This window comes from Tenebrio molitor, chromosome 1, assembly GCF_963966145.1.
Source record: "Tenebrio molitor chromosome 1, icTenMoli1.1, whole genome shotgun sequence".
NCBI classification, from domain to species: domain Eukaryota; kingdom Metazoa; phylum Arthropoda; class Insecta; order Coleoptera; family Tenebrionidae; genus Tenebrio; species Tenebrio molitor.
In genome coordinates this window covers 1,832,009-1,854,909 of record NC_091046.1, presented here as the reverse complement: position 1 = coordinate 1,854,909, position 22,901 = coordinate 1,832,009, and the positions used below count along the sequence as shown (strand labels likewise).

At 39.4% G+C, this 22,901-nt stretch overlaps 1 protein-coding gene across 6 annotated transcripts in view; it reads right to left on the bottom strand.

Annotated features, from left to right (window-relative positions):
- Nucleotides 1-26: 26 nt before the first annotated feature.
- Nucleotides 27-22,901, bottom strand: part of LOC138127644 (band 7 protein AGAP004871) — a 41,200-nt gene continuing 18,325 nt past the window's right edge. The window contains exons 4-9 of one of the 6 annotated variants that reach the window (XM_069043715.1): nt 19,209-19,315; nt 11,505-11,577; nt 7,102-7,184; nt 6,380-6,639; nt 6,152-6,332; nt 27-316 (exon numbers count right to left, since the gene is read on the bottom strand). In XM_069043715.1, coding sequence (XP_068899816.1) covers nt 218-316; nt 6,152-6,332; nt 6,380-6,639; nt 7,102-7,184; nt 11,505-11,577; nt 19,209-19,315 — 803 coding nt within the window. In that variant the 3' untranslated portion in view covers nt 27-217. The other 5 variants (XM_069043731.1, XM_069043695.1, XM_069043722.1 and 2 more) reach the window with 5 other exon arrangements.

Here is a 22,901-nt window from a genome sequence, read left to right as displayed (position 1 = left end):
TTGGTCACCGCAAGAAAACACCAAAACTTGCTTCAACTCGTTTATTAGTAATTTTTGTACAACACAAGTTGCAAAACAATTATTACACAAAATGCAAAGTGCCCGAAAACGTGTTTAATCAAACTGACTCGAGTGCTGAATCACATTTTTGTCACCGTCCAAGCGAAGTACAGCTAGAAACAGTGTTGCCACAACCTCTCTTACCACTTTTTGACAGTTATGCGCCTTGTTTGTTCTTGAAGAAGTATGTCAACATATCTATCGGCAACGGGAACACGATAGTCGAGTTCCTCTCGGCAGAGATTGTGTTTAATGTCTGCAAATTATCAAGTGTCATGGTGGATTCAAAATGGCGGGTGTGAGTAGAAGAAGTAGAAGCAAAACGAGTGGTGGTTAGATTCTTGTTTATTCGATGAGTTAGAAGAGTGAGGAGAGTGAGGTTATCTGGACACCGACATAGAAGCAGATGCGCAAATAGATTTCGTACATCTAAAACCTAAAAGTGTTATCTTCTATAGACACCTAGAAGCTGATGACAAATGGCAGAGAAAACAATTCATGTGTACATACAGCTGTTCCTGAAATACGTCTACATCTCTACAGATTTTTTCCAAATTGATTTATTTCAGCAACACCTTGTACATCGTATACAATAAACACTCCTATTCTACAAAATATTTATTTGATTTTATTATAATTATTATTGTTAACAACAGTAGATTTACTTAAGTGTATTTTGATGGCGCTTACCACAGCCTCTTTTTTATGCAACAAGTTTATTGTGGATAGGCGACCACCCTGTAGCAAATTTTGATTTTTTAATAAAAAGTATCATTTGGCACATATACGAAGGTGACACTAATGATACTTGGTATCAGTTCGTTTGAAAAACATTTTCGAAAATTTTTGATTTTGGCAAGACAGAAAGAAAACACCCTGTATTACCGCTTTTGGATCTTCAAAAATCCGGGAATCACACGTTTGGCACCAAAAATTGTATTTATTGAACGATGACTTAAATATAGAGAGACAAATTTTCGAACACTAATATACAGGGTGGTCTACAAAAATTTTGTTTAAATCGTAGTTTTACGTCAGTGGACCCCATTATTATTACTGTGTTAAGTTTTATTCATCTACTCCTTTGGCACTGTTACTGAGAAATTTTTAAATCACAATATGGACGCCATTTTTGAAAATGTCGCCTGAACAGAAATCGCAACCGGACAACCCTGACTTCCGTTGAACTGAGTGAGTGTTGTGTACACTTTATCAGTTTCTACGTGTTACAATACAATTTTTGATAATTTTCCGATTATGTATAGTGTGTCCCAAAACTAACTATATGACTAACATGCATGTCCTAGACGTCGCTAAAGTTCTAAACGTCGACTGACAAACAAGTGTACAATGTGCTCACAAAAACGACAACTAAAAACCACCTGATAACTAGGAAAGGACACCGTTGGTGCAAGGACACAGACACAAAGATTTCGATTTGAAAGCGTTCAAGTACGGATCCGGTTCTGCTTGGCCTCTTCGCACTTGATGAAGTAGGAGACAATGTCGAGCGGCAGAGGAAACACGATAGTGGAGTTTTTCCCAGTCGATATCGAGCTTAGAGTCTGACGGAAATCAATCGGTTACAACAAAGCACAGCTCGCCCCAACACGACAACAAGGTCTAGACTATAGCGGGGACAAGGAAGATTATAGTACAGTCGTCGCACACGTTACAGGAATCGCGTCGGTGTCAATAACAATAAATCAACGCACACGTAAAATATTAAATAGAATTTTATTGTTTGTTAACTTTATACAATACATTTTTACAACAATAGACACCGAACAAGAACAACACAACTAGTCGAAAAATGTGCCCGAAAACGTGACCTTGTAAAACTTACTCGTGTAAAGAACATCTGCAAGAAATCTATCTGTCCCTCGGTGCGGACAGCGTTAACCACCCTCTCTTACCCCCTTTACGAAGAGGCCGCCTCCTGGGCTTTCATGAAGTACGTTAACATATCAATCGGCAGCGGAAACACTATAGTCGAGTTCTTCTCGGCAGAGATCGTGTTTAGAGTCTGCAAAGCATCAAGTGTCATCCGAGCGTCCAAGCACAGTGTCAGAAAGAGGTCAAAGCAAACAGATGCCATCTCAGTATTGTTTATTGTATGAGTCAGTACAGTGGTAGAAAATGTGACATGTGAAGTGAAAACGCGACAGGGGGCGCCACGATCGCGACCAGGGCTGCGCGGTTTAACCGGTTGAACCGGTCAAACCACACAAACCGCCGAAAAACCAATTTGAGCTGATCAACTATCTGATGGTTCTAAATCACGTGGTCAATAAACTGGTTTAACCGGTTTGGTTAACCATTTCAACCGGTTAAACCACTTCAACCGTACAGCCTTAACCTCGCTACAGCCGACAATTTGGCACGTCTACTATTTACACAGATCTAGAAGCCTACACACCGACGAATATTTACACAGAGTTGTATATACAGCGTGTCCCGAAATCACAACCGGACACGCCGCGAGTGTTTTGTTAATTACTAGATAGGCTATCCGTAGCCCGCTTGTCTTAAGTATAACACAGAGTATTTGATGGCTTCTTTTGCACAGCCTGTTTTATGTAATATGTGGTGAGTGTGAGTGAGTGACCTCCTGTATATGGATTTTTGATTTTTCTTTGGCACCGCTTACTTGATCGATAGGCCCAACTAACATCGAGACAACATCGAAAAATACAGAGTGATCCATTATCGACTGATATAAAATATTCTTATGTTAGGCGGGGTGGACCCTATTACCTTTAATACAGGGTGTTCCGTCAAATCACCGAAACCACCCTGATCAGTACAACTAGCCTACACTGACTGAACATTTTATTTAAAAAAATTGCAAGTGCTTTTGTTTGCAAAACCGGGGAACCACCGATCCTCCCGCGAGTTATTTATTTTTCGATTTTATTTAAATTTTGACTTTTATGCTTTTTCGATTTTTTTTACTTTTTAGGTAACGTTTATTTTTAACAAAACTTTGTCGGGGCAATCGGTGGCGGTTTTGCACACCTCGCGTGTTCGTTTAAACAAGTGCTGACCCGTGTGACGGTTTGAAAAAACTCGAAACGTCTAGACTCTCAACATTTGACATAAATACTTCCAATTTTAGGCGCTCTGATTAATCTCTTAGTGCGAAAAACATTATCCCTACAATTATTATTATTATCTTGAGTTAGACTGTGACATGTATTTTGAAAGACGAGTGTTACTGTGCCGAGTCCTAGGACCGCAGAACTAACAAAACCGAGACACATATGAGGAAGGACACTAACGGCGACGAGGACACACATATTTTTGAAAGGACATGAAACTTCGATGTGTGGACCGGGTCCTTAGGAAGGACCTTGTTCCTTCTGCTGTTTGCACTTGATGAAGTACGAAAGGATATCGATCGGCAGGGGGAAAACGATGGTCGAGTTCTTCTCCGACGATATCGTGTTCAACGTCTGCCAGGAAGCAATCAGTCAATTTGTGACGTCACCAACAACCCCTAACTACGGTGGGCGACAAGGAAGATTACATAATTGTTGCGGGCTCCTGATTTATCGCGTTTTTCTCCATGAATTATTCAGGGGTGTTTGCTCTGACGACCTCGTCGATTGGCATCCGCCGAGCTTCCGCAACTTTTCGCAGACGTCTTGCATGAGAATGGGGTAAAGTGGACGGGGGTGCTTAGCCGAGACAACGCCGAAGAGAGTGGGCCAGACGAGACATTAAAGTTGAGGGGCGTTAAAATGGGGGGGCAGACTGGATTAGTGCGAGCAACTAGTATTAATATAATCTTCCTTATGCTTCCCACCCTAAAGACTAGCGCTTAGGGGTAATAAATCTAATCTAGGGGTTAGAGTAGCCGACTAAGTTACATTGTTCGCTGTACAAGCCACTAGGTAGGGGGTTGGGCCAGGGCTGGGACACGGCTAATCAAGCTAATGGTCAACGACTCCAAAGCTCCCTTCAACTTTTCAAACTAATTTTTGAAAAACTTTCAAAAAAAGGTTCTAAATCTGGCAAATTCTGAATACAAAAATTAAGACTTCTTCAAAAGAAACTTGAGCTTCGAGATACGTAAAAAAATCAAGAAATTTTTATCCCATATTTTGTACAGGGTGATTCAAGTTTTACCGCCCGCACGATTAACCCTATTAAAAAAATTAGTAAAAAATACAAAACTTTAGGGTTACGCTCCCTTCATATAAGGCTTGAAACGTGTGCAATCAATTTTCCCGTATCACTTCATTCAGCCATAAAATTTAAAAAATTGATTTTTACCAAAAAAAAAAATTTTCCGTTCTCATATTTATGAAATTCACATCAAAAGAAAATGATTAGTTTTTGAATTATTTTAACACCGAAAAATGATCAAGTTTTACAACTGCAGTGTCATAAATATATACCTCATTGTTGGGAAACATCTGTTGAGAACTTTTCCAGTTATTCTTTAGTCCCTTTAAGGTACCATAAATAACCCATTAAAAAATTTGAAATTTTTACAGAATGTTCTACAGCGTTACACAATCATTCCTGAATTTTTTGAGAATTTTAAATCGAATAGAAGTGTGTGTTTTCGCTCGGGCGGTAAAACTTGAATCACCCTGTACATCTACAGCTCGACAAAAATAGCTTAGCCCATGGCTGATGGATGACCGGACTGTTTAGCAGATTTGCTTCATTGAGTGTACCGTACCTACAGCCCTAGCCATATCCTTGTCACACAGACACTCTCTCGTTTCTTTTTTTGCCCATTTCATGTGCCAAGCTGTTTTTGTCAAGCTGTATCGAATTCTAAATCTTCTAATTTTTTAAAGTATTTAACAATTTCTCTAAAAAAGTTGAGAAACAAAGTTTCAAATTACAAATTTCAATTCAATTTAAGGAAAAAAATCAATTAAAAAAAACTTTTTTTTTTGTCGCCGTCTGATAAGTAAACGAGATTGCTCCAATGTTTTTTCTTTTGTACCTTCCCTAAATTCTTTTATTAATTAAACAAAATAAATTTGTAATTTGAAAATATATTTTTTTGGTGACTCTTGAAGGAAAATGAGAAAATGAGAATATTTATTCGATGTTTTCTAAATCTGACAAGTTCTAACTCCTCTAAAAATACTGTTTTTTGTTTAATAAGTTATTTAAAAAAAATTGACACTGAAAATTTAAAACAAAGTTCCAACAAAAAAAAATATTTTTTTTGCCCCACCTAGCTGATAAATGAGAGAATGTTTAGCGTATGTTTTCTAAAATTTCCAAAAAATCACTTTTAAATCTTAAATATCATTTTTGAAAATTTTTGAGAAACGAAAAATTTCAAGCTGCTCCGAAAAAACATTGTGCTATTGGAAGGTTCAAACTAAGTGCCCAAAAAAACTTAAGAAAAATTGTAAATCTTCCAAAAACTTTTTTTTTTGTTTAGTAACATCGATGAAAAACTAGAAACTTTGAGGTTACAATAATTTCCAAAACAATTTAATTTTGATTTTTTTTTGCCTCCGGATGGGCAAACGAGAACATTTATCTAATGTTTTTTAAATTTGACAATTTCTGTGACCTTGAAAATATTATATAGATTAGATGTTTTAGATGTGGATTGTCAAACTCAAGGTCCCCAATCCACATCTATAACGTTCTAACTATAGTTTTGTATAATAATTTCATAAAAAAAATTGTGAATATTTTACAAGATTTTATGCAAACTGACGAGGAGTAAGTTGACGCTTTAGCTGACTAGAGCCCAACGCCGGTTCCAACGGGGTCATTCCATGCAAGTTTAAAAAAGAAAATCCCCTGCCTTACGCGGGATTAGGGAGAAATTTGAATAGTAGATAGCGATTTAGTAGAGGGAAAAGACGCAGCGAGCGAAAACGCCGTCCCCATCCCACCCCCGATCGGGATCCCACCCACCCTCGCTCGCTGTGCATCTTCCGTCGATCGCCCCTCGCTCGCGACCCCACAAGTCACCCCAAAGGCCGTGTAAGTTGAAAGAGTGTCATCGATGCTTGCAAGAAAAGCAAGTGAATCGTGCGATGATACAATTTACGCATCGAAGCATGAAGAAAGAAGCTTTCACAGCCGTGCACATCGATCCTACCTGCAAGTAGCGTAGCTGCAATGCCGCAGGAGAATCGCCGATCACCTCCGACGCCTCCCGCAGCGCCCTGGATGCCTTCTGCTCGCCCTCGGCGGCGATGACCTTGGCGCGGGCCTCGCGCGCGGCCTCGGCCTCGGCCGCCATGGCCCTCTGCAGCTGTATGGGCAGCCTCACGTCCTTGCTGCAAAAAAACGAACAGTGCGGGAATGCGGGAGCCGGGACGCTTACATCTCGACGCGCTCCACGTTGATGCCCCAGGAGTCGGTGGCCTCGTCGAGGAGGGCCTTCATGTGCTGGGAGATGCTCTCGCGCTCGCTCAGGATCTCGTGGAGGGGTCGCTGGCCCATGATGTTGCGCAGGGTGGTCTGGGCGAGGAGGCGGGTCGAGTGGTGGGCGTTCTCCACGTTGGCGATGGACACGGTGGCGTTGGAGACGCGGTAGTAGACGACGGCGTCCACCGACACTGTCACGCTGTCCTTGGTCAAAACCTGCAACATCCGCGCTGCTTTTTGACACTTGATCTGTCATGTTAATCCGCAAAGCGCCACGTGTCCCGCCGGTAATTACGCGAACCCTTCGGACCCTATTCACCCGCGCAAAAAGATTGCTCGGGTGACGTGAATGAACAGAAAGGGATCCGTCTTGGGAGAAGCGATTCCTGCAGCTCATGAATAATGTTCCCGTTCCTGCGAGTTTCGCTAAAATAATGATATATGACCCGGGGGAAGACGAATGTGTGTGTGGCGATCCACATACGTCTCTCTCCATTTTTAACGGACTGGCGATTCCTGCCAGGCTTTTATGGAGCTTGACGCATGCAGGAAAATCTCCACCGTCATTGTTATTAAATATGCTGCAGCGCACTGCATCAGGGCCCGCGGCTTTATAATGAGCAAGTTTATCCTGCAAAAGCTCGCCGAGGCAAATAGACGAGTCCGGAAAGCTCTTACCTCTTGGGGTGGTATGTCGTAGGTCCTGGTGCGCAGATCAACCCGGGCATAGGCGTCGATACAAGGCAAGATGAAGAAGATTCCTGTCGAACAAAGAAAAATTCGCATTAGCGAGTTTGCCAGAAGAAGATTAATGTTTGGGGGGCACGTCAGCAGGAATTCGCTAATAGCGTCTAAGCCGATTACAAACTCGAGGATCTTGTTTGGTAAAAAGCGATTTTTGACTTGGGAGCTTGCGGATAACTGACTGGAAGTGGCCGTTTAATCGAGCTTTGGAAAACTTCTGTCCTGTTTCAGGCGCATCTCCCTTAAGGACACTAGAGTTGATGGTGCAAATGCGGAAAACTTTTTATCATCCCCTCTCGCAATTTGAATGTAATAACTTTGAACTTTTTATCATTTTGCATTTATTTTCTAAAGCACCACAGCTTCGTTACAGCTGTAGTGGCTGACGCAAATACAACAAAAGTTTGTTGCGACGGTTTTGTGAATGCCCACAAATAATTCGAAAGATCCGGCTCGAAGGACCATAACCATCCAGCCCCCTACACCTACGCTGTTTCAGCGATTTATTTGTTTTCTAAAGCACCACAAGGAGCAAGTTTTTTCGGCGGTTTTGTGAATGCCCACAAATAATTCGAAAGGTCCGGCTCGAAGGACCATAACCCTCCCGCCCCCTACACCTACGCCGTTTCAGCGACTTCGTCCCAAAACAAAAAATTGCGCAATCACGAATCGATCCCCTTCATAACCGTCAGCGCCTCGCGTCACGTGCCATTCCAGGCGGCAATTTTGACATTTACAGGGTTTAAAATTTGCATAATGCACGAGTCCGGGTTCCGCCTATTTGCGAAAGTATAAAACCGGAGCGTCGCCGCCCACATTTCGAATACAATCATAAAAGTTCGCTCTCTACTCTAGTATAAAGTCGAAACTTTCCTATTACCTATCTGGTAAATAACGGCAAAGTTTTCACGAGTTCCAGATTGGAATTTCAGCCCGGAGGGGGATCAACCGGAGCGGCGGTCTGTTCGCTGTATTAATTGGAATCCAATAACGCCTTTAAATTGCCGTTCCGGAAAAAACGAATGATTGATTCGCGGCGGACGGACCCACCGCGCTGGAACCGGATCATTCGACTGTATTACTTCCGGAAAAAACGGAGCTGAAAATTGGCACAATTTTAATCCGGCCCGGAGTGCTCTGATTAAACTAATTAGTCCAATTAGTGCGGTGTAAGAATAAAAATTAATGAGCCGCGATCATTGTCGGTATCTGTGCGAGTCGAGGCGAATATTTCATCCGAGGTGGGAGGAATCGCGCCAAAAGACAAACAGAAAAGGAGAACATTAATGACATAATTAAGGGGTCCCTCGCGATCGCGCAACCCAATTAAATGGTCACCAAAATACACAAACTTGCGACTCGGGGATAAATCGAATTATCGCGAGGTTTTCTTGTTTTGTTTGACTTGAGACAATTGCCAGGGCTCTCTTGGAGCGCAGGAGATTAACCACGGTTTTATGCATCGAGATGAATCCCGAAATAAAGCGAACGAAGAAGAGCTTTAGAGCAACGTCGTAACAAGATATTGTTTCCGAAGTTCAAAGCTCCAATAATACAACAAATAAAATATAATGGAGATGGATACGAGAGCTTTGCTATTTGTTGCAACTTTTCCTAATTTCCAAGTACCTCAGTAACGTCTCGAGGAGTTTACCGTAAACCAAATAAAACTTCGAGAGTTATTGTCCGGAGGGCAAGGTATCCGGCACGATGCACTCTTAATTTGAAATGTGCGTGACCAGCATTGGCTATCATAAATCAATAACTACAACGGCTCGGCTAATGTTTATAGATGAGGCTCGAAGTAAACAATATCGCTAAATATGGACTGATTAGAAAATATGATTAGTGCGGAAATAAACAGCGACGAGACAATATTACAAGTGGGATTCAGAATATTTTTTGTAAATATGGGTCGTGCGGAAAAGTTCTCGTTTCTGCGCCAGTTAAATTAAATGTGGCGAACCAGACGGTCGAAGACAATAAGTGGAGTGGCCGGTGACATCTCCAAGTCTCGTTCCATTAGATTTTTTGTGGAGTGGCGTATGTCGCCGAAGGAATGACAAGAAGGAAGTTGTTGGGAAATGGAGTACAAGTGTATTCACCCGTGTTTTGTTGGTCGGGGACATTTACCTCTTCGCCCAAGGAACAATTAAATTCCGCTTTTGTTGGAAGAATTTTGTAGAGTGGATGGAGTTTTTTTTATAATTTGATTCAGTTAGGTTAAACAAATTCAAGATTCAGTCTTAGGTCAGGTCTACTTTTTTTGCATCTAAAAAAAGTACAAAACTGTAAACTGTACTTAGCGTATCATTATACGTATAGACTGTCTATAAAAGAATGTAGGATCGCATATATCTCTGGAATTTGAATTTGCCACCTCGTTTAAATGCATGAAATACTAATGGCAAACTTAACTTAACCTCATTTCCTCTTTCGAAGTCTTGCTTTATTGTTTGTTGCGTTCCTGGTCTGTTAATTCTTAAAGAAAATCTTTTTTCAAAGCTAGATAATTTCCAAAATGAATAATTTAAATGAATTAATAGAAGAGATTACCAGGTGAGAAGATGTTTAGAGCAAAATGGAGGACATTTCTTTAATTTTCATTGTTATTTTTTTAACTGACTCACTGATGTTATTTACCTTCTTCTTAAGTGTACAATAAATACATAATTTGTTGATAGTGTTGAGACTTATCAATAATACATTTCATTATTTTAGTTTTATTTCATTTTCTTTGTAAAGCACTTATTTGTTAAGCTAGGCAGTCAGTAAAACCAATTTGTTCTGAGGGTTGCATATCGTAGATCAGACTAACATTATTCGATTTCCCGTGAAAGAGTCGGCAAACTTCCAGCGCTTACTAGGATCCCATATTCATTTATAACTTATTATACAGGCTGGGGCATCGTATACGCGCACGCGAGAAATCGCGAGTTCTCATTAAATAAAATTGTCGAAATTTTATGTACCTAACTAATTATTGATAAGGTATATTTGAGATTTTTTTAATTTTTTTTTGTTAATAAATAAAGCCGTAAGAGTTTTATTAGTTTTTTGAAATTACAAATTTTTACTTGGTTAGCTAAATAATTCGCTTTTTTATTTAAACGCAAACCAGACGCGTGATTTATCGCCCAAATGGTATAATTTGCCAACAAAAGGACCATTCACTAGTAGCCGGCCGTTTTGAGCCTCTTACTTACAGCTTTGCCATCAAAATGACAGCTTCCATTGTCACCTAAATTTACGACAGCACAAGTAGCAGGTCATAAATAAAAATGATTTTGAAAGTTGAAATGTAAAACTGCGTTTAATTCAAAATCTAATTGGTGTTTTTTTCCGGTGATTTCGTAAATAATTATAGGAAGTGAATCTGGGTAGGTCAGTATAAAAATCAGAATTTGACTTTTTGGTTGAAATTTACATTTTATTTTCTCGTGGTTTTGTTTGTAAGTGTATAAGTTTAATAAGAAGAGTATTGGCGCACGCGCGTGTTTGGGGCACGACGAGCGAATCGACGAGTGCTCCAAAGCAGTAAGTGCGACAATTAGACTCTGATGGAGCGTGAAGTGCTAAGGCCTACCTGGAATGTCCAATGTCCAATCCAGAGACAGCCACAGTAAAGGTTACAAAATTGACAAAAAATTTATCAAAATGAAACGTTTTAGTAAATATGAAATGAAAACAAAACCAGTCTGTCTTTTGCGTGAATGTTTTGTTGTGTTTGAAAACATCCGAGTAATTTTCCATTTGATGCGAAAAACTCCGCAAACAAAATAATAATAAATTAATTGGAAACATGAAATTGCAAAAACCAACGTGTTCTGATCCACAGTCTGGCTTCCCACACGAACAAACAAAACACATGGCTCCGAGATATTTAAAAAAATAATTTCAATAATTTTCAATTTTTGTTTGCAGCGACTCCAAATAAAATATTTGTCGACGAAAACTTGGAGAAAAACACTCAACGTTCCCGCAGCTTTCCTCTCATGTCGGCAAACAAAGCAAAATGAATTGAAAAGCACCAACCCAAACAAAAATGAAACCCGATCCTGCAAACCAAATCAAGACCGACCTTGACTCGCTTACGTCCAAAATGGCGGCCTGTGGGACACTTAATGTTATCGCCGGGATAAAACGAAAATGTTTATCTAAAGACGGCACTCCCGGTTGGACGCACTACGTTGTTTTACGACTATGAAAATGTCAATCGACGATTAAATATTTACGAGCAGTCTCGCTCACTCGGGACTTTACCGACATCATACGTTGAATTATTAACGGTGTGTAAAGAAAAAGTGACAAGTTTCGGGTCCTGGAAGAATCCTTACCTGGTCCTTTGGCGCCCCCGGATAAGAGCCGTCCCAGGCGGAATATCACGGCCCTCTCGTACTCCTGGACGACCTGCGAAGAAACAAATAAAATTAGAGTGGACGAAAGAGAGTGGGGGAAAATAAAATCATAGTGTTTGCTCTGGAGTGCGGGATTACGACATTAAGGGTGTTCATTACTTTGAGTGTAGAACCCTCGAGCAATTATTCGCGACGAAATGTAATACATATTCACACACATGCCATGGCGTCCAGGAATGTGCCATGGTAGATGTGCACGAACCGATGCGATTAAAATGCGTCCATTTGGAATCGATCGCTTCGTAATGGCGAGGACAGTTTGCAATTTCACGGTTTGTTGTTAACCTAAGGTTGAAACGCTTAATTCGCAAATGTGTTCGGCCGACCCTAATGTGTTTTCAACTCGATTAAAACTGGTTTTGCTGTTGTTCAACAATTATTAGAATCCGAAATAAACTCGAAAGTGCACAGATATTGACAGAGGGATCACGTACGACAGCGGCGGCGTGCTCGGGAATACAACTTTCCTTTTTTCATTCTGCCAAAGTTGAGGAAATTGGTTTTAATAGAATTGTTCAGTTCTGCGGCTCGGGAGCATTTTCGGGATGGCATTTCAACAAAAATTAAAATTCCCAAGTTTTGTGGAGCGCATATTAATGTTTTTTTGCTCTTACAGGTTTTCTCGAGTGGAAAATAAGTGTACATTTAATTCACATTTAAATTGAGTTGCGCGACAATAAAGAAATTTGACAGTTTTGGTTCGTTCTGAGAAATTTCCGAGCTCCGCAGGAAAGTTTCCCCCGTTTAAAGTTCCTAATTATTTGTCGGGGTGGAACCTCCCCTTGGGAACTCTTTGTAAACTTGAAATAAAAAAGTGTGAAGACGCGTTGCAAATCATGCGTGCTTTTACAACGCGATAAATCCACCTAACAAAGCTGTGTCTTTAATATTAACTTTCAAAATACATTTTAGAAGTAAAAATGGTGGATGCGCCGGGATATAATTAAATGTTTTGGCATCTCTCTTGTTTGATGAGCGAGGTCACATCTCCAAGGTGAATTTAACATGTCTTATTTGGCGCCCTCTATCGATAAACTCGCGAAACATCACACTTTGCTCACTAGTGAGAAAATATTTTTTCCTGACTAGTGATTCAATTGCCATCAGTGAGCAAAAACCACTAAAATCCAACGATTATGGGAAAAACATTTTATCTACGATCATCAGATAAAAGCAACTTTATTGATGTGAAAGCTCTACTTTAAACCACCGACAATTTAAAAGCGAGCTCTTATTGGTTCCTAGCCGTGGATAAACTGCCTTCGGACCAATCAAAATTAGAAATTGCAGTAACTGCAGCAACATAACCAAATACAAGAAAGTAGCCATGGTAACAAAACCAACATTAAAATTAAAAATATTGAACTAAGAATTTGTTTTATTGTTTTTTATTATACAGGGTGTCCCAGAACGAACCAGCATAATTTTAATCACGAGCTACTGGCTTCATGTAGAACTCGGAAAAAATATTTAAAAGATTCTGTCAAAAAAAAATGACATTTAATTTTTGAGGTACAATTTTTTTAAATTGCTTTTCGTCTTCTACGTTGTCCCACAACCTCGTAGGTAAAATTTCGGCACATTTTAAAAATACACCCTGTATATCATATAGAGTATGGTATTATACTCACAAGTAAATGTTTTTATCCACTTAAATGATTACATGCACTCGGCTGCGGCTCGTGCAGCAATCTTTATTTTCGTGGATAGAAACCTTCTTTACTTGCTCATGCATTAATATACTTTTTTACTGTGTCTTGCAGAGCTTTTTTTAGTATAGAAAAAATTCTAATTCCAAGAATGGAGTTTATATGAGCCAAAATGGTGAATGCGCCGGGAATATCAAAGTTAAACATTTGTTATTTGATGAGCTAGATTATAATTAAAATCTAATGCGCCTTCATATATCAAAGGAAATCTAATAACTGTGTTTATAAACCGTATAATGAAGCTAATAAATGTTTAATATGCAAAAACTATTTTAATTTAATAATGACAATTATCACCGGCGCGAGAGAAGTGAACGATTTTACTTTGCCTTTCATAGTTTATAAATGATCATTCAATTACTTTTGGGAACTGTCAGCAAAGTGGCAAATCCACATTTCATTTTAAATCTATCTATTGCGAGCTACAGAAAGTTATTTAATAAAGAAAATGAGACCCGTTCTATAAATTTTGTCGTGAGCAAGCTTGCAAAGAAATCTCTCTGGGGACTGCATTGCAAAATATTTGGAGCAAATATTAGAACAAGTATTATATTGGATTGAGCAAATGAAATTTACGGAGTGTCTCGTAGTTTTTTGCGATAAATACAAAAGAAAAAAAAATCGTTTGATGTTGTCTGTATCAGTGAGAAAGAAAATGGAGTGTAGAGCTTGCAAAAATGGTGGATGCGCCGGGAAATATGTAAAATTAAATACTATTTTTGTTATTAATAAGTTATTGTTATTGGTTTTAAATGTAAAAATAGCTATTTTCAATACAAGTGACCAAAGTAGTGCGTTTAATCGCGGGTACGGAAGTTGGGCGTCTGAGCCGAAGGCGAGGACCCCAACCGTATGAGTGATTTGGAAAATGTTAGAATCATGATTCTTCGTTTTTCAGTTGATCCAGAGCACCGTGTTCGCTACATTGATAAATAAAAGCGCCGTGACGCAGTTGAAAGTTGTAAAAATCTTGTTTCTCAAGTAATTTATACGAAAGAAAATTCATGATGCGATAAAAAAAATGAAGAAAAAACCCACATTTCTATTTTGGTTTAAATTTCGTCGAATTCATCTCCGTGCACCCTGACACGCAACCACCTGTCACCCACCCCTCCGCCCCGGAATAATTAATTAAAGACACGCTAACTGCAAGTCGACGAAACACGTATTAGGTACTTCAGCCGAAACAAACTAAGCTGGAAATTAATGTTCCTGTGACGGAAACAGCTCCGATGACACGGTCCCACCCCCTCACCGTCGATTTATCGCGCCGCATTAAATGCCATTGTTTGCCTTTAATAAAGCTCTCACCTTTCCAATAACAGTTTTACACGAGACAAAGACCGAATAAAAGGCACATTGCGGCCGGTGTTTTTCATTATTTACGGCGCACCCCCGCACCCTCAATCTCGACACCCCATCGACCCGTTCAATTGGAATCGTGTGCAGGAAATGTGAGCAGCGCCGTCTGTTTTTTACTCGTAAAGAGGTAATTTGATGAGAGTGGGGCGGCGGGGGCGGCTGGTTTAGTCGTGACGCATCGGACGCCCTCTTCAACGATTATTCCGATTAATCTCTGGAAAACGAAACCGCGACGAGGTGATTTTTTATTTTTCTTTTCCGACAGCGATCTGATTAATGGGGGCGGCGGCTGCCACGTCGGGGGTGGTCAACATTGAAAAAATCTCCCCAACAACAAACCCGTTGTACTCACGGATAAAGTAGTGCTCCTCGAATTACACCAGGAATTTTTTTTAAAAGAGCTTTCAGGAATTTTCAGTTAATTGGGGAAACGAGACACTCTTCATAATACCACCCTTCTATTTGCGTCACGTTAATTGAATGTATTTTCAGAGAAATGGCGAACAACAATGCCCCCAAAAAAATTCAGACTTAAATGTAAATTAATTATCGAAGCTCTGAAATTTCAGGACTCCGGCTCCGCTTTTAGCATTTCGAATATTTTAATTATCAGATAAGTCAGTGAATGGGGAAAAAATCGCCCAATTATTTCGTTGCGAATTTGTTAATACAGATGCGTCTTCTGGAAGAAAAAAATGCGATTGTCTGTAATGTAAATATGAGCTAAAGCTGGAAATTGAAAGCTCTGGAATTCTTCCGGACAAGGTAAAAATAAACCTGGCTGAATTTTTTAATCCCAGAATTTGTTATTCCGTTTGAGAGGTGTATCGAAAGCTCCCTTCAACCGGCGAAAAAGAATTCCCCTGGCCGAGCTTTCGCAACAACCCTGCACCCAGCAAAAAGCAAAACTTGCACAGCACAGCACAATCCGCTCTCTCCCCACTGATTTATTCGGATTCTGCCGGTTAAGCTCGCAGGCCAATGAAAGCATCCCGCATTGAAAATAATTGCTCGGTTGTTTGAGGGAAAAATTGAAGAAGCTCAAAATGGGGCATCTCTAACGAGCAAACGAAGCGATAACGACGTCGCAAAAGCCAGGCCATCGCCGAATCAAAAACACACGGACGAACGTGGAAAGTAGATTAGACCGGCTCGGATTTCCTGCGCTTGTGGGGGGCCCCGTCGGGAGCAGCTGGGGTGAGTAATCTATGCGAAAACGAGCGAAGTTAATAAAGTACAGTGCCGGACTACAAAAGCTTGCTCTGCTTAATTTAAACGGCGCGTTTGGGCGGAAGGTGGGCGAGGATGCGTGCAGAATTGAGAAGTCGACGCCGCCGGAGGAATAAATGTTTAAGATGTTTTTCGTGGGAGGAGAAATTCATTTGGGATTTTTTGCGCACTAAAAATACTGAATCCGGGGATGTGTTCCGGTACGAGGAAAAATTTTCAAATTTGTGGCCGGTGTGGTCAAATCTGTGCCAGAAATAGATATTTACTCCTTCAACGGGAAAAAAAAATGACTCAATATTTTCCCGGCGCATCCACCATTTCAAAAATAATATAATAATTAATTTTTTTATTTGAAAACTTCTATGACGGCGATTTGAGCGTGTCGCGTGACGATGTTAGCGTGTCGCATGAAACTAATTGCCCGTGTGATACACCTAAAGAAGTTTTCACTTCAAGGTCCGAGCCTGACGACGATTTAAGCGTGTCGCGTGACGATTTTAGCGTATCGCGTGAGAATTTTAGCGTATCGCATCTAATTCACTGCCCGTGTGGTGCGCCTAAAGTTTTCACTTTATTAAATAATACAGAAGTGCACAAACAGAAGTGATTAAATATTCTTTCAAATTTTTATATTCTGCAAGCGAGAAAATACAGGGTGTTATTGAAAGTTGTATAGATATTTTAACCACGAGCTACTGACATGTAGAACTCGGAAAAAATATTTAAAAAATTCTATGTCAAAAAATTAAATGACATTTGGTTTTTGAGCTACAATTTTTTTTAAATTGTTTTTAGTTTTCTACGTTGTCCTACAACCTTGTAGGTAAAATTTCGGCACATTTTAAAAATACACCCTGTATATCATGTTTTATAAAATGTACGCCAATGTGAAGTAACCTATAGGAAATATGCTTTACGACAAGGAAACCGCATTGGTGTAAGTTTTATAAAATATAATATACAGGGTGTATTTTTAAAATGTGCCGAAATTTTACCTACGAGGTTGTTTGACAACGTAGAAGACTAAAAGCAATTAAAAAAAATTGTAGCTCAAAAAGTAATGTCATTTTTTATATTTTTTTCCCGAGTTCTACATGAAGCCAGTAGCTCGTGGTTAAAATATCTGTACAACTTTCAATAGCACCCTGTATGTAATATATTTTTTCCCGGCGCATCCACCATTTTAGAACTTCCAAAATATTTTAATTTTCTTGCAATTCTCCCTTTCCAGTTCTTGGAAGAATCCGAAAATGTAATCTGTTTCATTTCAGGATTACCTAGACGTATTATTAGAGAGCAAAATTTTTCATAATAAAATTCCTCCCTGTGGATTTAAACATGTTGAAACTTTCCGCTCCAGTCGCGAGCTTTGTTCTTTCCAATTTAATATCGTGTCGACTAAATTTAAAACAGCTCACGTAATATTCTCACAAAGCAATAAATAAACAGAAAACTTGCCACAATCGCTGTTCATTATTCCCGCGAAAATGCAAAACCTCAAAGCTTCCCCGTCCGTTCTGCGCTTTAAGCTCAACAAATTCGAGTGGCGATTTTTCAGTGGAAATTGCCACAGCACCAAAGCTCGCACAATTCGATTGTGCCCCTAATTACGGCCCTGGTTCCGTTAAAATCGTCACCGTTTGGCGGTGACGTTCTCCGCTCTGATATTAAGCGATATTTGTCGTGAACCCTCGTCAGGGTCGTGTGTTTGGCAACATCATAAACAACTAATTTCAGGGTGCAAGCTCGGTGCTCATTTGCGAGCTTTCGCAGAGATGTGTGAGGGCGGAGGAATCGAAAAGCGCCGGGGGTGAGCTTTCGCCTTATTTTCTCCGTTCCGGTCTAATTTTTCGAATGGAGCTTGTTGTCTCCGCCTGGAGATTGCCTTCACTTCCCGAAGCGTAAACAGCCAGTTCAGGCGAGAAAAACATCGCCGAAAGCTGGAAAAATTATCGCGGGGCGACTAATTGGGTGGTGCACTGGACGCACTCCTTCCTTGGAAAATTTTCATCCTTAATAAGTTGCTCGTGAAGCGTTTGTTAAGTCTGAAGCGCCTGAAATTATTATGAAAATGTCGGCGTTAAATTTTCAGCAGCCGGGATGCGATTAGCTTTGCAGTATTGTTGTGTCAACATAATCCCGAATTATTTGTGTTGAAAGCAGGACGAGAGCGACAGGATTGCGCAGAAAAATGTAAAGGTCAGTGGAGCTTCGGGTTCGGCTTGAAATGGTGCTTTCTTTTGTGCGCCCGGAATATCCGAATCGTTAATTAAAACATGCATTAAAAATGAAACGTTAAAGTTTCACAGGAAAGCTTTCGGCGAAAGCTCAGCTCGCCGCGCTAATGTTTCACTCAAGTGTTTGCCAAGTGCATGAAATTTCTTTTTGTCAACTTGCACTCGGCAAAATTGCACCAGAGGCGAGTCACGAAGAAGGTAAAGTGCCTGGACTGGTTCAAGTGTCGATCGGGAAGTTTTTTCTATTTGGAAAATACAAAATTTAATTATAGGGGCAGGTTGGCGTTAATTCAATCAAAAATAGACGAAATCGTGTTAAAAATATTTCTCATTAATTTTCATGGGTCTAATAGTTAATACTTCAATGGTAAAACCCATTTTGCCACTTATTCTGGGATAATCGTTGCTTACGATTACGTAAACGCCGAAATCGAAAAGTTATTTTCTAGGTTAACAACAGCGCGTCGTTGACGTTTCTTTGACATTTCACCGAAAAGTCGCGTCGCGTTTGGCAATAAAGCGAAAGTTAATACAATTTTGTTGTATCTATCATAGTTTTCGTTGTGTTGTCGTAAATCCATAACGATTTTTTAAATATTTCAAAAGCTGTAAAAGTTTCAAGACTTTTTTGCGGCAAATAAAAAACTCAAGTAAAATTTCGTACGCGTCGGTTTATCCCGAGCTTCGCTCGCCGCCCCCGAGACACCTCCAAAAACCGAATTCGCGTGAATCGAGTTAAAACAAGAATCGAGCCCGTCCCCACAGGTTAGAAAGTTTCAAATTTCATAATTAAAAGCTTTCAGCGAACTTATCCCGATTTGGAGCAAATTAATATGGGAAAAACAACCTCAAAGAGGAGCACCTGAAGACCGAAAAACTCTTATACACCCCGCGATTAAACCCAATTACGCCGCCACACAAATTCCGGTTATTCTCCCGTGGCTGATGAACTATCCCGGAGTGTCCGGACTCGACGTCCGGAATTTCTATAAATTAGCAAATTCAATTTCGGGCTTATTTACAATTCAGAGCGGCCGCGAAAAGGTAAGCAACTCCAATTTAATTTCCATCCCCCAAGGACTCACCTTGAAGCAGACGAACAGCGAGAAGGGCATCGTCAGGATGACGACCATCCACGACAGGACCGTCAGGATCTTGCCGCACATTTTCGTGTCCTCCTCCACTAGCTCAGCTGAAAACAAACGCAACAATATAAAAGGGACGATGAGATGGGGTGATAGGGGTGAGTGGTGCATTGTGCCCTGTTCCGATTCTTATTTCCCGATACCAGCGCTCTGTAATTGATAGGGGGAAGCGGTGAAAATTGTGTCAGGAGGAGAGCTTTCATAATTTCCATTTGGGGGGCGGACAACCCCCAAACGAATAGATGCAATTGAAAACGAATACGTAGCTTTAAAATAACCCGCAAAAATATTTTTTCTTTTATAAATTTCTTTAAAAAAAAATCTATTTTTTTTTTTGGGTGGGGATTTGGGGGGCGCACCCCCTACCACATAATTCGATTCTGTATCGGACAGGAAACACACGTGGGGTAAGAATCGTGGAAGAATTTGCAGGTGCCTGATGACAAACCCCGCGACGCTGCTAATCATGCCAGTGACGATTCTACCGAAATCGATATTTTATTAAAATTCATAAACCCCTGAATTATGCAGATGCCTCCGAAACACATCCATCATGTTCGCTACATCTTGTTAACGCCGCCAAAGTCGCAGCTTTATTGGAGGGGGCGGCACACACGGATTTCATTAAAAACGTCGGCGCGAGCTTCGTTACAATCTTGAAGGTTTAAGAGTCCGGGAAGTTTTCAATATGTCAGAGTCGTCCCGGAAAATATTTAATATTTGTGTAATAGTGGAGCGAGTGAGCACATACGGTGATAGTACCGCAGGGAGGATTATTGGGACCGGCCGGAATCGGCGGAGGAGTTGGAGTCTATTGATTGAGACATAGGGAGTTAGATTTGCACAAAATTGAATTGTCTACAAAATCAAAACATTAATTGCAACATGCAAAAGTGAAAAGTGGTGAATGAAGGGGTAGCTACTGGGGTAATAATTGAGAGAACCTGAGAGTTGGTGACTGCATCACAGACAATTCGACACTGAACCATTGAATCAACGGACAAAGAGAGACCCCAAATGGGAGTGGCTAATCACAGGTCGGAAATTATCGCTTCGGTTCGTGCTCACGTGATTTGAGCCTAATGAGGATTGGTTCTTAGTGTTTCCGGTTTAAAATTAATACGTCTTGTCAGAATTGACTGAAGATGTCGGTGTACTAGAGCAAAGGAAATTAATGTAAAAAGGGTGGAGGTGAAGAGATTGGATGTGGAGAACAGAATAAAAAGATAAATAAAAGGATGAAAATAATTGGAATAATTGGATGTAGTAAGTCGAAATCATTTCTCTGTTTTGGATTTGAATCTACAAAAGCAGAAATTGTTGATAGCCTGAAAATCAGATACTTTCTATCTCTTATTCGCTAATGGAAACTATTTATCTGTAGATTTTCTGATAAAAAAATTAATTTTAACTGTTTCCTATTGTCTGGATTTTGGATATAAAATAATTTATTTTTGATCTATCTGAAAACTGAAGATTTTTATTCAAACACATTTCCCAAATATTGGGATTTGGGATTTTTGTAGAAGTTTTTATCCCTTTATGCATTCTCAACTAATTTTTCCTACTTATGATAAATATGATATTATTTTTGAGAACTTCTAAACGAAATTTTGAACTTTTTCAATTTTTTTTTCCACAATTCAAATTTCCAATGTTGTAGTTTTGCGATTTTATGGTTTTTTGTTGTCTTTTTTACTCACAGTGAGATGCAAAAAAGTTACGTAAAGTTCCGGGGAAAAACATGGAAATCGGGAATGAAGTATCTATGGTTAATACACAGTGATTCAGAAGAGATATCTGAAAGACACAGGAAAATCGTGGATGAAAGATACAAAGAGATACATTAGAAATACAGAGAAATCCTGGATGAGAGATACAGAGAAATCTAGAGGAGATACAGTAAGATTTGGGATGAGAGATCCATTGGAGATACAGTGAGATAGAGGAAAATTCTGGATGAAAAATACAAAGAAATCCTGGACCAGAGATACAGCAAGATCCCTGTGAGATACAGAGAGAAATAGAAAAATTCTGGATTTAAAAAACAAGGAGATCCAAAAAAGATACTGGGAAATCTTGAGTGAGAGATACAGCGAGATCCGTCTAAGAGATCCATGGGAGATACGGAGAGAGACAGAGAGAGAGAGAGGAAAACCCTGGACAAAAGATACAAGGAGATCCATGAAAGATACAGAGAAATCCTAGATGAGAGATACAGGAAAATTCAAGCGAAATACAGAAAAATTGAGAGAAGATACAGCGAGATCATAGGAGATCCTTTGTCTCGAAAAATTTATAGTGATCAAACTCTCTGTTTTTCACTTATTTGCTATGGAAGATAGAGGAAAATGCGGAGGAGATAGATACAAGAAGAGCTACGGAAGATACAAATGATCCGGGACGACAGATTCAGAGAAAGTACAAGGAGATGAGTAGAGACCTTTTACGTAGATCTTGCGTTCCAAAAAATTTCTAGTGACCCATCACTTGGTTTATCACTTGTCAGTCAGCGCCTTTTACGTAGAGATATTAAATTATGAATCACCGAAACGAAACTATCAGTTTCTGTTGCTAATCCTATAGAAGACCATTTTTGAAAAATTTTGCAAATTTTTTGAAAAATTTTGATTTTTTTTTTAATTTTGAATTTCCTTTTTCATTATTTTCCAAATCTGTGACTCGATAAATTTAAAATGTTTCTGTCGATTTACATTCTTTATTAAATTCTCCTGCTAGTGAAGTGAAATTCATATTTGAAAATTTCTTATAGGAATTTAGGAGTTTTTACCTTTCTTTGCATATCGTAAGGAAAATGGCACTTTTTTACACGAAAAATCGTAGTAAAAGTAGTACTTTTTTGCATCATTTTATTCCATCTCCTTGGAGATAATTGTCAAAGCATACCTACTAAGTAATAATATTCAAAAATCATCTAGAAAACTTCTAAATATTTTTTTTTAAGTTTTGATTTTCCTCTTCTACGTTTTTCACATTTTGTGGTTTTGCCAGTTTACTTCCTTTCATATTTTTTACATTCTCAGTGAGTTTCCGCTGCAACGATATCAAAAAATATTTCTGAAAAATTTGTTTTAAATAAAAATTTTGAAATTCCGTTTCCACAGTTTACAAACCTTGAGATTTTGCAAATTAAAAATCTTTTCAGTCTATTTAGATTCGCATTAATTTGCACTGCTAATGTGATACGAAATATTATACAGGTCATTATAAATGACTGTACCATCGTAGTTGGCGTTAAAAACCCACACAAATTTTGGATGTGCCCTAAGCCTCGCAACGTTAGACAAACTAGTAGACAGATTTCCACTACCACCAGCAGCGCCACCTATCGGCGATACTAGTCTCACTCATATTATGAAGCTTGCGGCACATTCAACGCCTACTACGATGGTACAATCATTTATAATGACCCTGTATATTTAAAAACAAAAATTTTAAATTGCCGTTTTCCAATTTAAATCCTGTGATTCTGCCAATTTATATTCTCTTTTGTGTTTTTTCACATTCTCAAATTTACTTCCACATATCATAATAAATATATTTTTTTAAATTCCAAAATTTCCCTTTTGTCCAAAAAAAACGAAAATCCGACAGATATTTCACAAAAATTTT